The 18,633-nt window shown below is 46.8% G+C and overlaps 1 protein-coding gene across 1 annotated transcript; it reads right to left on the minus strand.

Annotated features, from left to right (window-relative positions):
* Positions 1 to 369: 369 nt before the first annotated feature.
* On the minus strand, positions 370 to 18,181 carry LOC307080882 (transcription initiation factor TFIID subunit 4-like). Its single transcript, XM_079743839.1, has 15 exons — positions 16,987 to 18,181; positions 16,414 to 16,580; positions 15,601 to 15,690; positions 14,918 to 15,115; positions 13,815 to 13,937; positions 13,602 to 13,691; positions 12,098 to 12,277; positions 11,543 to 11,618; positions 11,274 to 11,376; positions 10,921 to 11,090; positions 9,647 to 9,777; positions 9,318 to 9,443; positions 8,373 to 8,429; positions 6,177 to 6,299; positions 370 to 2,176 (listed from the first exon to the last, which is right to left on the minus strand). Exons 1-15 carry the CDS (start codon positions 18,164 to 18,166, stop codon positions 2,012 to 2,014), a joined length of 2,979 nt encoding a protein of 992 aa, XP_079599965.1. The 5' UTR covers positions 18,167 to 18,181; the 3' UTR covers positions 370 to 2,011.
* Positions 18,182 to 18,633: the final 452 nt, after the last annotated feature.

Genomic DNA, 18,633 nt, shown 5'->3' on the forward strand with positions numbered 1-18,633 from the left:
ACAAAAAAGTGTCAGTCTTTTAGTGTCACTATCTAACTACAATAACCTCATCCTATTGAAATGATCAGACTGTGCTTACCTTTTAAATGCTGAGCCATTTAAAATATTTTTTTCCTGACACCACCTCAATCATGCATTGGATACACATTCTTCACATTGGAAACAAATTGTACATGAATAACTAAAATCAGATCAATTAATATGCCGTTCTTAAGCACACCAACTGATCAAACAAAGCATCCCACCAGTGACACACAAGCCAAGCTTCTTTTACTCATTTTCTTTATTTAAATTTTTCTGCAAAGGTACAAACAATAGTAAAATTGCATTGCCTGAATTGTGTCAGGCTTGAATACAGTATGTAGGAAATATAAATAGTCGCAAAAAAATTGTATCCTTCCAATGGGTGATTCTGTTGCTTGGGGAATCACCCCGGGCTGTGAACAGACAGTAAGGTAAACACTCCACATCTTTAGTAATCAATTAGAGCTATATGCTATACAAATCAAATGTCTCTTACAGTTAAAAAAAGACATTTAAAGTGTTAAAACTTTCAATGTACACTATTCCAAAATACACCCATTTAAAAACAATCTTTCGACATTGTGAAGTGAATTCATATACAACTTACAAAGACAAAATTAATATATTTTTTTAAACAGATTGTATTTGTGATGAGGTTCTGAAGCGTTTTATAATAGCATGTCAAGCATTCACTCACTCTCACACACACACACACACACACACACACACACACACACGGCAGGGAGAAGACATGATGGTTATGAAGGAACTTTGTTTCTTTCGGAACGTAGTCGTGTTATTATTTTGTTAGTCTTTCATCGTTTACTAGCCTGAGTGAGTTCACTGTCCGTGAGAGAGCCAGCTCCCGGTGTACTGCCACATGAATCGTTGCAACAAAGGGTTACCCAACTGTGTGTGAGTTTGTGTCCATCTTTAAAGTCAGGGATGTGGAACTGTTTCCTGGAAAACGATTGGATGAATTTGTGTAGTACATAAAGACACACACGCACACACACACACAAACGCTCGCACCCACACATATAAAAATACTTACATGCATCTAGAGACGAATTGCCAAGCAGTTAAAATCATGTGTATTTTTGTTATGCGAAATACTGTGTGGATGTACTTTGCCGGGGAAACACTGCCGTCCAGATCCGACACTCACAACATGGCAGCACTTTAAACGATGTTCACATCACAGCACTCTGTTCACCCTGTAGACAACTTAAATGGAGTCAAACCGAGTAACTTAACATGAAAAGAAAATAAACGAAAAAACGTAAGATGGAGACGGGCGAACAAAACGATCATCTTCAAAAGAAAAATAGCCTCCTGAGGGTGGGTGGGTGTGAGGGTGGGGAGGGTGGAGGAATATCCGCCAGTGGGTGGTGGGGGTTAGAACAGCACCCCCGACAGAAGTATCCCCCAGCTAAACATGATCAGGTTTGCCGGGTTGAGAGTTCATAGACTGAAGGCAGCTCCGGAGGTAAAGGGCAGGGGGGGGGCCTCACGTCGACCCCAACACCCCACCACCACCAGCAGCGGTGTGACCAGGCCAGGCTCCGTCCTCTCACCAACCCCCCAACGCACTGGGGCTACTCTTTTAAATAAGACGTTCCACATCCCCACCTGCAGCCCATGCGACGCAGGCAGGCAGTCAGGCGTCCGCTCGCGTTGATGATGCGCTGCAAACAGGGCGAATGAAAGCAGTCCCAGAAAACAGGGGGGGGGAGGGGGGGGGGGGGTTGTATTGCAAACCGAGGGCGTCGAAGTAAAGGTGGGGGGCGAAGGGGGGGGGGGGGGCGAAGGGGGGCACACATAGCTCCAGGACACAGGCCAACGTAATCAATGTATCTCTAAAAAAATATCTTAAAAACTGCATCTGTGTTTTGATGGGGTGGGCGGGTGTTCCCCGTTTTCTGCGGTTGAATGGGGAGGAGGGGGTCCACCTCCTGGGGCCGTAGGGGGAGCTGGGGGGGACGCCTCACTTCAGCAGGGCCTTGTAGAGCAGCAGGGACCTGGACGTGGTGCGCTCCTGCTCCAGACAGAAGATGAAGTCCCTGAGGTTGACTCTTGTGATCCGCGTACGGAGCTGCTGGCGCGAGGAGCTGCCCCCCGGGGAGTTGCCGGAGCCGGAGCTCGAGGCCACCTGGGGGGGGGGGGGAACAGAGCAGAGGCGTGGTGAGGCACGGCCGGAGGGCGGAGCCGCCGTTAGGGTTGCCGTGATGCCCTGGCATTATGATATAAAACCATGTCTATCTATACATACATACTCTCATGTCGTTGATACACTCCTAGATGGTGCAGAATGGCAACACATTAATAACCAGAGTGGGTAGTAGGACGTAGGTAGCAGGGCGTGGCATTTTTGTTTTTATTCAATTGATTCAATAGCAGTTGAACTTTCCCCTGGTTTGTGAAATACCTGAACTGCAAATCATGATTTCTAAAAGTCCTAGACTCCGCTGATTTGTTTTGCCCTAGAGAGCGAGTGATGGTGTTGAAAAGACCGTTACCGGCGTTCCAAGCAGAGTGGAACGCTCAAGTTGTATTTTGGGGAAAAAAACAAAGGTCTTATTTCAGCTACAGTGATATAATGTCGATGATCAGTTAAGACATATTACCATGTTTATGGGGAACACAAACAACTTATTTCAGCACTTGCAACAAAGACCTGTGGTGAAATGCAGATGCCAGTTCAGGCCACAGAGCGCCAGCAAATAAGGAGACTTTAGTTATGGCCCAATGGCCGAGCCCTAGTTGCTATTGACACAGAGGAAAGGGTTCTGTGTTGTTATGGTCGACATGATGCAGAGCGGCTGCTTCTGCATTCAGAGGAAAATATCATTTGTATGCGGTCACACTTTCTGTGCTCCTTTGCACAGGCGGCACAGGAAGTGCAGTTCTCGCATGGCGACGGTTTCAATTTGCAATTTGCTGTTTGGAGATAAGCGCTCAAACAGCCTCACCACCGACAAACAGTGGGTAACATCCTGCAACATCGCAAATACAGGGCTTTAATTTGAGGGCCAGAGGCTCTAACACCGTTGAGGTACCTCACTCGGCAATAGAGAGCGACATATAAAAACAGTTATTCACATGAAAACCTTCGCCACTGCCCCTTTAAGCAGGCCTTGTATCTGCAGGCATTGGAAGTGACTGTACTTCACGAGACGGTTATCGATGCACGAGATGGAACGGGAAAAAAGGGGAGACGATCGAGGACAAATGGGAGCAAATGACACGCGCTGAGCTGAATTAAATGATGTGCACAAAGCGTCATGGCTCCGCCCGGCTTCAAGGTGTCTCATTCATCACACACTTTGCCGTTGGAGCGTTGCTCAGCAGAGCTTGATGACCCATCTTAACAACGCATAGCCATAGCCTCCCCCTCTCTGCATTCAGTGAATGGCTAGCCCAGCCTAGACCTGCACAGGGCTCACCGCACATTTATATTACAACAGGTGCGCCAATAGCCGTGAGTGGGAGCCCCGCCCTGCACTGTATCCACCACCCCCAGGACAGCCACTCAAGGCAAGTCAAGTCAAGATTATTTGCAAAGGTGTTTATCATGTATTGGGGCCATGGAGGCATTCACAGGCTCCTATTCAGACTAGATGAACCAAGACGCTAGAAGTGTAATGTGGGCTGGGAGGGGAATTTTTTTTATTCATTTAAAATCTGTCGAAAATGCCAAAAATGAAGACAATTCTAAGCTCTGTAAGGTAATACATGGAAAGCCTTTGAAAAATGCCCTCTCTCCAAAGAATTGGGAACAGTAATTAAGCTCACTGTGGCAATAACTCCAAGCATCTCTCCCCATTGCTTGGAGCTTGCCCCAGGTGCCATTGAGCATTTACAAGAAACGTCACCGTAGTGGCAGAGAGGAACACATGTATGGTGGTATAGATCAGCAGGACGGTCAATCCAGAGTTAGAACCACAGACACCCCTTGGTTCGTAGCTCAGGAGCCCATTGGAAGTGAATGTTTGTACGTGAGAAAAACATGTGAATGCTAGCACAGATCCAGGCTATGCCTGTATTTTCTAAGCCTTCGGGGTGAATTGACAAGAGAACCGCATTTCTTTTAATATGTTTGAAATGTGAAATTTATCCCCTTATCTGTCCTATCTATCTATTTGCAGTGTTTGACACAAAGGTGAGCTGCCAATGCTTATTGGAATAATTAACACTAACCAGAATAGAAAAGCCAAAATCAACCCCACTCAACTGATTGTGATTAAATATCAAAAACCCTCAAGGAATTTGAGTTGGGGATAGAGGCATGTTGTAATTGGAGGCGGGGGGTAATGGCTAACGTTCTATTTCAGGGTTCAATTCTTTTTAACATTTAATTGCTTTCACCCTTCGCCGATACAGCCAAAAGTGGCACAAATGGCCAGAAGTTCTCTTTGGGAAGCCATCTTGACCGGTTATCTAAACCTAAGCTCGGGCCATTTGTGCTTGCGCTTTCTGCTGCAGTTTGGCGATTGCTGGTTTTTGAGCTTCTGCATAGAAACACAGACGTGCTACTGTGGCTGCTGGGGCACCAGAACCAGAGGGCTGAGCTGACATTAGAGGATAGGAATGAGGCCCCGGGCAGGTGCTTGCACACACACGCACGCACACACCACAACAGCCAGTAGGCATGGCAACACACAAACACACACACACACACACACACACACACACACACACACACACACACACACACACACACACACAGCGAGAGTCTTCAGCCTGTTTCTGATTCCGGTTAAATTGACTAGTAGTTCTATACAGCGCTACTGCAACACAACAGCTCCTAAAGTTCATTACCTTGCGCAGTCTTGATATGCCCAAGGCCCCTCCGCCCCTAATCCTGTTCTCTCTCTCTCCCTCTCTCTCACCCTCTGTCTCTCTTTGCACAGAGGCCTTTGTCTAGGGTGGCTGGGGGGGCCGCCTAAGGCCTGATATGTGCGTGAGAGAATGAGCGAGGGGGGAGGGGGGGTCACATTGAAGTAGCCCTAACCTAGGGCGGGGCCAGGGGCTCTTCTCTGTAGAGATTAAATCTATGGCTGCCCCTCAGGGGGAGGGAGGGACAGGAGAGGCTGACAGACCCACAGCCAGGCCCCGGGGCCTAGCCTGGCCCCCTTCACTCAACTACGGTCCCCCTCACTCTAGACAGGACTCATGCACAGGCCGCTTGTAGAACGCCAGCAGACAAGGCGGGATGGTACGGTGTTTCCACAATAAACACACAGACTGTGTGTAAACAGGACTGAAGAGAACAACACTTTTTCAGACATTGAATCAGCATCGGCACACAACCTTTACAATAACAATGTAGTGCTGACACACACAAATGTATCGCTGTCAAATGAGAGCTAATGCTTAAAAAACAGAGTGGAAATACAAAGCTTGTTTGGTCCAGTTATATGGTGAGGAGAGTGATCGAGTTAGTGTGTGACTGAGTGTGTGAGTTAGTGAGCGTGTGAGCGAGAGTGTGAGTGTTAAGGCCGATTCATACCTCCGGATCCGGACGAAATTCGTCCGTCCGTACCAAACGTTGTCTCCGGGACTACCCTTCATACCTCCGTCCGGTTTCAGCGTTGTTATGGATGTTACCCAATACATCCTCTAGAGGGCAGTGACTGTCGTGTCACAAATTACCGGCATCGACAATCGCAAACATGCGATGATTTTGCTTTGTGTAATATGAAATCGGCTAAAAAAAGATTATCTCCTCAAAATGTTGCAACTCATTGCCAAAGCAGGTGAACAATAAAATAAAAAGGTCATGTATATAGTATAATATAAGTATAAAACGATAACATACAATATATATATACATATCAGATATTATACTACTCTCTCTATTTTCACGAATGGTTGGACTTCAGACTCTATACTGCTGCCTCGATTTCCGTTGGTATTGCTTCGTTTCTCCCGGAGCACTCCGGGTTCGTAAGCTCAGAGGCGACGGACCCACTGACGGACGAAACGACCTCCGGGACCGGACGAAAGGGTTCCTTTCCGTATTTACCGTAGGGTGTGAATGGGCCTTTAGAGTGAGTGAGTGTGTGAGTGAGTTAATAAGCGATTGTGCGAGTGAGTGTGAGTGTTGGACGCAGTGTGGGACGCAGTGTGTGACGCAGTGTGCCCTGTACCTCCGCCCCGGCGTTGGAGGACCCTGGTGAGTCCATCTTGCGTCTCTTTCGGGGCCCGATGGCGGCCAGGGCGGTGAGGTTGGCGTCTCGCTGGCGGATCTGAGCCTGCTCCTGCTGCTGCATCTGTGGGCCGGGTGGAAAACAACCACAAGTTGATACACAAAGGTCAAACGCAGATCTCTGCATCTTTTTATGGATTTGTTTATTTTTTACAATACTTGCTCAGAGAAATTGTGCAATTAAGAGTACAAAAGAGCTTCAACATTTGGTATTTGGGTCTTCAAAGTAATTATTAAACTCTTGTTATAGCTGGACCCCGGACAAGCACTCTTTCCGTACGTTTCGGACATCAGACCTTTGATACCACGTCGTCTATTGTCTGTCCCCTGCCCTATCTGGTTCTACTGACAGCCCTGATCTTTCATACGACCCCCTCTTCCCCCCGACCCCCTGCAGTGCAACGGAAGAGCGGTAGGGAGATGTAATTGGCATGGCAATATCCACCCTTCCATAAGGTAGCCAAGTACCATTCAAACGTGGTCATGCATAAAAACTCATTATCACGTACATTTGCCCTCCTCCCCCCACTAGTGCAGACAGGATCTTGGTGCTGGACAGCCAAATCGATGATTGGACAAAGGTCTACTGCCAGGGGCCATCCCAGTCGATTTTTATGTTTTGTGTAGGAACACATACGACGCATAGTATGTTAAACTGGGTGTGTTTTTGTGCTCTTTACTATCCCAGTCTGTCAACCATCGTTGACTGCGTTACAAACAAGACCACAGAATCCTTGCTTTATGGTCTTACATCAGGATCAATACCAGCAGGCTTATCCTGTGTTTGCTCCAAACATACACCACCAGTCTCAGTGTTTGGTACGTAGAACATATACATACGAGTCCTAAATAAAAAGCACTCTATCCCGATGGACCTCACTACAGACAAGAGTCTGATAAGATAAGGCAGATATCACTGGGGACCAAAGGTTGCATGCTGACTTAAGCAGACTTGAGCCAGGGGCTCCTGTCTCTCCCTGTCTGGGATGAAATGATCCAGCCTGGGGTGGCAGAAGGCCATGCCCAGCAACACCACTCTGCTGCGGAGAACTCAACCCAGTAGACTGGACTAGGTAACACTTAGGCTGGAATCAGAGTAGATCTGGTCTGATCAAACCTTTCAATAATGAAAGCAATGGATCATCACATCACGTGCTCTCTCTTGACCAGGCAAACAGGTGAAAGCAACATTTAGAAATTTGATTAATAAAATGTAAAATGACTGCATGCGATGCTCCATCTCAAGTGGCAGACGTAGCCCGCGGCGTGGCCTGTTCTGGAAGCTGCTCTGGAGGAACAGGCCGGGAGAAGAGAAGGGAACGGAGGGGAACCGAGCCCTTGTTTGTGTGGTGGGGCGGCGCCGGAGGGGGCTCCTGGAGGAATGATCCAGGGGAGAGAACTGGTAGGCCGCTGTTATCCACCTCTTCCCCAACTGTAAAGTTAGGATGGTCTGCACCGTACAATATGAGGTATTTTTTCGTTTTGTGTTCCCCCCTCGGGTAGTGTCGCTGTTTTGGGTTTCCAGGTGACATTAACGTGTCTGGACTGGACTCCCCACCACGTCGGCCCCTGGGGCCCGGCAGGAGGACTTATGGGTAATGGCCCTTGACCTCTGGGCTCCCCAGGGCCAGCCTGAAGTAGCTCTGTCAAGAAGAACCCTGACTGTCCTTCCCCCCTGAACCCCATCCCCTGCTACGCATAAAGCATGTGTGTGTGAGTGAATGAGTCTGTGTGTGATGGGAGATTGTACTGGACAGTCCAATTTATGACACGTAGAAGGACAGTGAGAATGACAAGAGGATGATGCAGTGTGTGTGTGTGTGTGTGTGTGTGTGTGTGTGTGTGTCACACGAAGGCTCAACCACAGACTATTTTGGCGGCGTAGGGGGAAACAATCAATTCTTTTCCCCATTGTCTGGTGTCCTTGGATTGGTTGGCGAGTGATTCTGTTCAGGAAGCATCTGAATTTGTATTCTACTGCCCCTTGTAGGACTTGAGTATTGGGAAGACTCCCACCACGATGGAACAACAGGCACAGCAACGCACAGCAGACGCCAGCGGCCCACTGGGTCCAAACAGAGGTACTGTGAGCCTTAGACGCTCAAAGTCACATGAACACCCACACTCAAACGCTTACCTCTTTAGCCTTAGCCTTCAGTCGGGCCTGTTCCGGGTCTTCCTGCCGGGCACGACTCTGGGTGGAGGAAAGAAACATGACGTTACAAAGAGCAGCTCCTCTACTCCACCTGGAGGAACCTGAGGGAAGCTACATCCCAACCTCTTCCTAAAGACACACGTGATCCGTCCAGATCCTTCCCACACAGGCAATGTGTAACCCTCATCAGCTCTAACCTTCGATGGTAGGATTGGGAGATACAGTTATATATTTATCAGTGCATTAACTCGTGGGCCAGAAAAATCAGAAGAGTCTAGATCGCTATAGGAGAAAGGGGTATTGCAATGTGCATTGAGTGACAGAGTGAAAGGACTCACTCCTCGACAACGGTCCGGCAGAGAGAGAGAGGAACTGCACGTACACCTTGACGGCGTCTGATTGGCTAAGCTATGTTGCCTTACGTGAACTCCTCATGTCACCCAAATCTTGGTACACTTTGAGAAAGGCACATTCGCCACACTTGAAATAAACAAAATACTCTTTTTAACAGATATAAATGAACTTGTGTATATTAATCTATTTATTAACATATTTAAGATTTAATTCATAAATCCTATTTATTCATTTTATCTGCCACATAAGGAATATTAATTAATTTATCAATTAACTGGTAAACTGGACTTCTAATAAAGGCCTAGTAACCTGGGTTACAAATGCATCAATGAAGTGCAACCACTGTTTGAAACAGTTGCTTCTGCCATACCCACACGTCAAGGCATCATCGCTCCGAATGTACACTAGAGTGGGCTTTATCAACGACAAACAACAAATGTGCGCATCTCTATAAAGTCAACCCCCTGTCTTTCTGGACGGCTGGTCACACGTCCTATTTTGTGCATACCAATTGTACTCCAAGAAACTTCTCAAAAGTAGAGCAAACCACTAGATTTCAGTGTTTCCGAGTACCTTGGCTGCTTTGAGTAGAATCTCCCTCTCCTGGTCGTCCTTCCTCTGCTTCTCCATGCGCTCCAGCTGCTCGAAGAAGCGCAGCTGAGCGCGGACGTCTGAGGACTGCTCCGCCCACTCCTCGTCCTGGATCAGAAAGAGAACGTCACGAAAGATTAAAAAGGAGACTCAGATACCCTGACCCCCACCTTCGATCCAGTGTTATTCTAGGGTCAGGTCGGCCTGTGCCCCTGTAAACGCAGCTTGAATTCAGCATTGATAAGCAGAGCACAGGTGTGTCGCATCAACGCTTAAATCAGCAGATAACCTAAAGAGAGTCGTCTACATACCTTCCCGCCTTCACCGCGGTGCTGAGCCACCGCCGACACCTTCTCCAGCAAGGAGCGCAGTCGCGACTGGGTGGCATGGGAAATGTAGTTCACCACCTCGGCCGGCACCTCGGTCACACCCAACTTCTTGGCTGAGGACAGAGACGGGCACGGTGAAGACAAAGTAACACAGCAGGGGGCTTCATACGCCTCTTAATTGGTGTGGTTTGTGGGATAAATTACAACCTTTCAGACAAACATTTTAAAAAACATCTTATCCCGGGGAATTTCCTTGGAAAAAGCACAACTAAAACAAATTCAGTTGTAAAACTTGAAAAAAAACAAAAAACAACTCTCCATTCCCTATTGCTCATCTCCATCTCGGCCATCAGTGAGATAGTGGGTAACTTTTCCTGATTAGTGGTTGGGCCATCAATGTAACTTTAATTCATGTTGCACAGCAGTTGTACATATACATTGATTTTATCGTGGTTCCCTTCTCCTTTATGATTTGCACTGCTCCGTTTACCGGTTGTGCCGCTGTGACACCTGAACTACACCCCCCTGGGATGAACCCTGTTAAACTGTGGCGGTGGCCGTAACACCTGAACTACACCCCCCTGGGATGAACCCTGTTAAACTGTGGCGGTGGCCGTAACACCTGAACTACACCCCCCTGGGATAAACCCTGTTAAACTGTGGCGGTGGCCGTAACACCTGAACTACACCCCCCTGGGATGAACCCTGTTAAACTGTGGCGGTGGCCGTAACACCTGAACTACACCCTCCTGGGATGAACCCTGTTAAACTGTGGCGGTGGCCGTAACACCTGAACTACACCCTCCTGGGATGAACCCTGTTAAACTGTGGCGGTGGCCGTAACACCTGAACTACACCCCCCTGGGATGAACCCTGTTAAACTGTGGCGGTGGCCGTAACACCTGAACTACACCCTCCTGGGATGAACCCTGTTAAACTGTGGCGGTGGCCGTAACACCTGAACTACACCCCCCTGGGATGAACCCTGTTAAACTGTGGCGGTGGCCGTAACACCTGAACTACACCCCCCTGGGATGAACCCTGTTAAACTGTGGCGGTGGCCGTAACACCTGAACTACACCCTCCTGGGATGAACCCTGTTAAACTGTGGCGGTGGCCGTAACACCTGAACTACACCCTCCTGGGATGAACCCTGTTAAACTGTGGCGGTGGCCGTAACACCTGAACTACACCCCCCTGTGATGAACCCTGTTAAACTGTGGCGGTGGCCGTGTCCCCCCGAGACCCCCCCACACCTGTGTCCAGGATGCGACGGTGCAGCAGGCCCGTGGGCAGGAAGGCCTCGTCCTTGCAGGAGCGGATCTTGGTGCCCACCAGCTCCGAGCTGGTTGCCAGGATACGGGCGTTCTCCTCGTTGAGGTTGACCCCGGCCATGGACGCCACGTCGTTGATGTCGTCGTCGTCTCTGCGCACAGAGAGGCGGGGGTGTTACAGGAAACGTACATACAGGTTGACCAGATCACCTCATATCCTATGGGATGAGGCTGATGGCTAGAGGTTGCTCTCTTGTGGTTGTTTGGTGCAACTGCATCCCAATGAATGCTCCAACAGAAAATAAATAAGAAGAGCCAATCATAGATGAACTCACCTGAAACCGCCCCCTGGGTCACTCAGCTTCTTCTGATTGGCTTGCACTGCCAAGTTAGCAGGACTTTTACCTGCTATGATAGAAGGTCCCCTCACCACTGCACCTGAAGAACACATACAATCAAATCAACAATCACAACAAGCAATTTCCCGGATTATTTTTTTAAAACATTTTAGTGTGTGTGTGTGTGTGTGTGTGTGTGTGTGTGTGTGTGTGTGTGTGTGTGTGTGTGTGTGTGTGTGTGTGTGTGTGTGTGTGTGTGTGTGTACCTGGGGTTCTGAGGGTCTGGGTGATGACCATGGGCATGCGGGTCTGGACTGCCGGGAGCGCTTGTCTTCTGACACCCTATGAGGGCAGAGGATAGGCGTCACATGACAGGATCCACACCATGACTTTACAACAAAAGAGAGCTACGTTGCCACACACGCTTTTATACTGTGGATCAACAAAAGTTTCAATCAAATGCCTTTTACTCACAGTTGAACATTTACTATTAGTATTAACCAGACCCTTATATTTAAAGCACTCACAGGGCGTTACCATATATGTTTGGTATTAAGTACGGATTAGGCAGAATGCTCAAGGATGCCTCAGAGTAGAGTGCGGCCATAAGGAGCTTGAACCAGCACCTTTTTCCTGAGGACCGACCCCCCCCTAACCACTAGACTATCCTGCCACTAGCTTCAGGTTTCAGAGCTTTGGATCGATGCCATCCATGGATCCCACATCCCCCCACTACACTGAACTCAGTCACGCAGTAATAACCCATCCCTAGTTCCGGGTTCAAACCCCTAAGGCCCCGCGTCACGGCGATTGGGGGGTACCATGGTGGTGTTGTTTGCGAGCGGCGTGGGCGTCCTGACGGGGCTCATGACGGGGCTGTTGGGGAGCCGGGCTCTGATGGTGGAGGTGGCAGCCGGGGAGACTTGGGTGGGGGCGTTGCCGGAGGCCAGCAGAGACTGCTGGTTGTTGAGCAGAGACTGGCGCAGCGCGGGGAGGCTTTTCTGTGGACACCCCCAAGAAACAAAATGGGTTACTGTACATCCTATCAATGATAAAGAACAGTGGCATCAGAGCACGGCTGCAAAAACACTCCTGTGTTAACGACGCATTGTAATACTGTCACAAATACACAGTAGTGTAAAGTCTGAGCCCAAATCTGTCATTTGCTTCAAATAAGGATTGTTTTGATGTTGTCGGCTTCATGTGAGCATAGTCAAAGTGATAGAGTTGTTTTCCAGATAATCTGTAGATAATGGCATAAAAAAAATAATATATATATCCATAACTGGGTATTATGACCACTAACAGTAGCCAACATGTCCAGGTCCCACACCCTTTACAAAACATTCAAAATAGTTTGGCTGGCTTACTAGACCCTTCTTAACAGAGGCACCATCGTAGGATAACCTTAAGTTACTACAGTAACTGTCTGTTATTGCTGTGACATGATGCAGTGGAAGTGTATTGTTGGTCTACTCTCGTTGATGTACAGTTTTGTGGAAAACTATTTCCTCCCCGGTAAACTATAAAAAAACAAATGATGTACCAAGGTATGGGGAGTAGACTAAACTGGTGGAGATCAGCCTACTGCCCTGGTATATAACAGTAGCAGACTCATAATAAGTGTTATGAGTGAAACTTTTAACAAACAGCTAAAGGTTTTGCTGTGTGCATTTAAAGTCTCCTTGACAAAAAATGTATGACCAATTTCCTTGTATAGATTTTGGTGACCAGGAAATGTATTTATTACCAACCAATCAAATGGAAAATAGGATTAGCCAGCTCAACTCTGTAGATTTCCATTAGGTAAATTACCATTTCTTCCCATTTTTTAAACTACTCTTACAGTTTGATATGGCACAAATTAAATGACTGCAACGTAACTCAAGCTGGCATTCAGGAATGATAAGCATTGCAAAGTTTGCATAGCAAAAAGTTTGTACAATAATTATACATTATGCATATAGAGTATATAAAGTATATAGAGTATATAAACACTAAAAGACAATAGTTGTAATGCATTCATTGTGTCTACACTTGAGATAAATATTTATAGCTTTCTTTTTTCACAGACACATATATATTGGTAGATGTTATTTTCTCTACCTTGACATGTTATGACAGATATACTTCCGTCTTCATCAGAAGGTCGTGGTTATCTTCTGATGAAGACGGAAGTATATCCGTCAAAATATGTCAAGGTAAAGAAAATAACATCTACCAATATATGTGTCTGTGATAAAAGAAAACCATAAATATTTACTAAAAGACACTGTATGTAATTTGTGGTTGCACTATTTCTTCCTTCAGTCTTTGTGGGAGTACCTTGAGGAAGGGGATGAGGTAGGGTTGAGGTGAGGACTTCAGTTCAGCCTGCAGGCGGCTGGTGAACTCCTCAGGCTCAATCTTCGCATCCTGGGGAACAAAGAAGAGACCGTTTAACAGGAACTACCAAACGGAAGGCACTGACTTCATAATAAAAGCCTCAGTCCGTTGAATACTAATGGTATGGGTTAAAGGGTAACGCTCCGGCCTTACGAGTAGATCCTGCACCAGGGTCTTCACATTCTTGGAGGTATCCGGGGAGGGTGAATTATGGGATGCCAGCTTGATCAGCGTCGCCAGGAAGTTTTTACATTTCTTCACGTTTTCCTGCATCTCCTGTAATTGTGAAACATGTACATCAGAGGACAATCAGGTAATTCCACATTTTACTTTACAGCACCAAGGCGCAGTTCATTCTCATTTGTAGATATGTATCCAGACCCTGAAATAAAGGATACATATTTGACCTAAAAGGCACAAGGGTACCTTATAGAGAATAGATTATCAATATTGTTTACCTATAGTTGACACGGTGGGTAACAAAATTACAATTTGTACCGAATGCTGTATGCATTATATGCTACTTTTTATCAATAGTCACAAGAGTCATGAGTGTACAAACCCTTCCTTATTCTGTGAAACACTTTACATTAATTTCCAGGTATGCTGATTAATTTGACTTGACTGTTTTGGTTGCCTCAATGCTGCTGTTTGCACGATCATGTAGAGAATTTGGCTTGCTTTGTTTAGGTTTGCAATTTTCGTTGAGGAGAAACAAGGGCCATGTGCATCCTCCATCCTACATAACCAGGGTCAAGCCCAAATAATGACAATGCTCAAATTCATAAACAAGGCACGTTGTTAACATTGAAACATACAAAATAGTTTTGTTCATGAAGAACTACATAGACTCCTAAGCTGTATCAGGTAGGTTGATGCTGTGTGGGGTTTGAGTCGGAGTTGGGACGCCTGGAGTGGGAAGCTTGGATAAATTAAAAACAATGGACAACCTTGTCGATAGCCACCGTTGCGTTAAGATCGGATTATCTTTGGAACAGCTAATAACCTTATAACAATATGTTTCAATATTATGTGTTTCAATAAAAACATTTAAAAATCTGTTAAATTAATCAGTCTGTACATGATGCGGAAAAGTGGAACTGGGGGATGAGAAGACTTGCTCGCCAATAAGAACTTCCAATTTGAGGTTGCGTGTTATTCATTTCTTCCTACTCCGACGTCGTTAAATCCGGACTTCCGACCGATAACAACTAACGGAACACGGCGAGAGTCTCGGTAGGTGGGAGGGTACGTACTTGTGACACTATGGCTGTGCGGGGTGGGGCGGGGGAGACGCCCGTCCCTGGCGTCCCACCGGCCATGGCGAGGCCGGGCTGGACACCCACAGGCTTGGCCAGTGCGTGCCCCCCCGCGGTGATCACCGTCCCGGGCTTGGGGGGAGGGTTGCTCATCTTCCCCGAGACGCTGGCTCCAGCGGGCGCCACTGTGATGGCCTGTTGGGAGATTGGACAATGACACGATGACGTCATGGATGGAACTAAATCCACAGTTTGATGTTAGCAGGCACAGCTCTTAGCACAGTGGCTCACAGGGAAGAAGAGTTGTGTGGGAAGAAGCAGAGATGTGCAGTGACTCTAAATATCATGCTTGTAAATACTAGTCACAGGAATCTGATCTTATTTTTCAAATAAAATGGGAGTTTGAAGAGAGTTCAGAACGGGTGGTACATCTAGTGATGCACTTTTCCCTAAAGCCTGAAGTGATGACAACAGAAATCCGTAATGGACTTCTAATTATGTTGTTGAGGGTTATAAAGGTTGTGCATTAAGCATCAGGTTACGTTCAATGAAACCCTTGCAATTTTGCGTAATTCTAATCTATCGATTTCCTCGTATTGTTTCAAGTTTTTCAGTCACTTTAACTTGATCTGTTGATAACCGATATGTTGCCAATACAAATGTAGAGGAGGACCACGCACCTGTACAACGGAGGGAGAGGGGGAACCGGCCTGAACCATTCTGGGCTGATTTGGGGAGGCCAGGCGGACAGTCTGGGTTGTACCAGGAAGCTGTAGGAGGAGAGGAGGGCGGAATGAGGACGAAACCGCCATCACTTATACAGTCAAGGGCAGAGGTCTTTTGCTTTGTGTGCGCTGTTGGCATTTTCTTGACAGAGATTTGGTTTAATTTCTTTATTGTAACATTAAGTCTCCAATCCTTCTTAACAATATAATAAATGTGTCTATAAACATAATTGTGTTATATTTTTCAAATCTTCCCAGTGCGTGAATGCATTTAAGAAAATCTTTCATCATATTTATGTTTGAGTCTGTGCTAATAAATATGTTATATAAGCATTTGTATAAACTCCCCCAAAAATGTCAAGTTTTGCTCAATGTGATCCGTCAGAATATTGTGATATTTGAGTGTGTCAACATCATGCAGTTGGTCCGAGTTTTATTCTTTGCCAAAAGACATTTGGGTAAAGGGGACGTTGAAGTGCATAGGCTGCTGCATGTTCTTCTCAACCTGTGCACATTTCTCCCCAAGGTGAAGTTAGATGGCAAGGAATAAAGGAATGCTGGACAAATAGGCAATGTGCGGTTGTTTGCATATAGCCCTTTTTATCCCCATCCTTTTCACCTGTCAGAACTAGAGGGCTGTAGTTTTGTGTGAGACACAGTGTGACCAACCATAAAAAAATTCCTCCTGGAGGGATATAGCAACCTCACGCACACACACACACACACACACACACACACACACACACACACACAATATGCTTTCCTTACCGGACTGGGGGCGCTGACTCGAATGGTGGCGCCGGCTGTTGGGGTGGCAGGCCTGGGGGAGATGTTGGACACCGCCTGGCCCTGTTGGCTCTTTGCCTGGGCCTGGGCCAGAACCTGCTGGGGGACCATCACCAACTGGCCCGTCTCAGTACGCACCAGAACCATGCCTGGGAGGAGAGGGAGAGAGACAAGCTGCTCTGTACCATTCTGTTTAAGGTGACGTTAGCACATCACAACAAAGATGCAATGATTCTGGGAGGAGAGACTATCTAGTCTTAGGTGGGGAAACGGCTAGGTGACAACCATTAACATTTTCTGAATAATCTGTCCCAGAGCTCTGCTCTGATTAAAACAGTGTAACAAATCCTAGAGGGAACACCAGTCTATGTGTGTTGAAAGATCAGTGAATGTTCAATACGAATACGATGCAGTTACATTTTTGGAGATAAGGATTGTGATGTTTCCAGACAGGGTTTGCATTAGATATTCATTTTAATGAGATAATTGGGTGACCTATATTACCTGCATCAGCAGCAGCACTGATCTACCGGCAGTTCACTTCTGTTTCCTTACCTGGAGGTATGGTAAATCCCGGAGGAAGTTGAATGGTAGTCTGCTGTTGAGGTCTGACTGCTATCTGAGGCGCAGCAGTCCTTGTGGTGTTTGCAACCAGCCCTGGTCTCTGCTGCTGGATTGACGTTGCCATTACAGGCGTTGTAGGGTGCCTCACTATAGTCACCGCCGGCTGACCAACTCCGTTGACGGCTGGTTTCATACCAGCCGCAAGTGTGACAGTGGTACTTGTCACGGTCTGGCTGATGGGTGAGTTAGCTGCAGGTGGCGGAGTACTGCCGAGAATGACAGAGTTTCCAGAAACAGGTTGATTGGGCACCAACATCTTCGTATGCATGAGAGGGTTGTTGTGGTTCATGACCTGAGATGTAGTGACCGTAGAGGAAGCTACACCTGGGGTAATGAGAGGGGAACCCTTAGGGTCTACACCATTCTGGGACAAACTCGACAATGGGCTAGGGTGTCTCGGTAATGTGATTGTAGAAGAAGCCACCGACGACTGTGGTACAGTAAAGTTAGGCTGGGAGGACATGGACACGATAATATTGGAGCTACCAGCACTAACAGTACTTATGACACTGTTGGCTCCGGCTTGTGGAGCGATAGCGGGTGCGTTCACCAACTTCACACCTCCGGTGTTGCCGTTTAAACTTTGTAATCCAGGGGAAACTGCCCTTAGACCCGCCGTTGTGATGATGTTTGGGTTAGGAGCGGTCACTACCGATGTGCCCGCCGAACCCAGAGCAGTAGCCCTGTTGAAGCTAGCAGCTGCAGACGGAGTCGCCAAAGTTACGGATCCCGGTACATGAGAAATAGTGGGAGATGCCCCAAGTGTTTGTAAATTAGATCCAGCGTTTATAACGCTCCCGGTAGTAACGGAAGAGGTAGTAGATGCGAGTATTTTGTTCGGGAGAGCCTCATTGGCGCTAGGTTCCTGATTTAACCCCGCTTTTGGATGCCCTTGTTGTGGCTGCTCCAGAGACCCCACTTGATCACGCACTTTCCCTGAGAACTGTTTGACAGCGCCCGAAGGTCCCTCTCCTTTATTCTCGGAATACGAAGCAGTAGAAGTCTTTTGATTACCAAGTTGTGATTCCAAAGAGCCAACTAAGTCGCTAACTGCTTTCTCATCTACCTCATTGAAGAGCATGTCCTCCAGTGGGTCGGAGGCTCCCGCCATCTTTGATGTTAGACCGTTGTGCAAATCGTATAGTAGAATGTACGCATGCGCGCAGGAACGGTGTTGTTTTTGGCTATAGAATTACAACAAATAGAATAACCCACATTCTTTTAGCGAAATGGGAAGTCATTCGTTCCTTTTTGTGCACGTTATGACCGTTGTGTGAATGATTTGATTAGATAGAACCAAAATATAAAACAAGCTCAATGGAAAAACACGATATAATGCACAAACACGATATAAAAAGAAACATACGATATGATATAAATATAAAAATACAAATATTTACATTACATATTTAAATAATATAATTTAAATAAACATTTATCAAGGTATTACCCATACTTTTTTTCAATAGGCTCATAGCCAAATACTTTTTACTTTTTATCTCATTCAAGTCATACCCTAGCCCTCATATTTTTTCTTGAGATTAGCCGTTTCCCTATTCGGATTGTATTAACAAACGT

This window comes from Pollachius pollachius (assembly GCF_949987615.1).
Source record: "Pollachius pollachius genome assembly, chromosome: 9".
Taxonomy (NCBI): domain Eukaryota; kingdom Metazoa; phylum Chordata; class Actinopteri; order Gadiformes; family Gadidae; genus Pollachius; species Pollachius pollachius.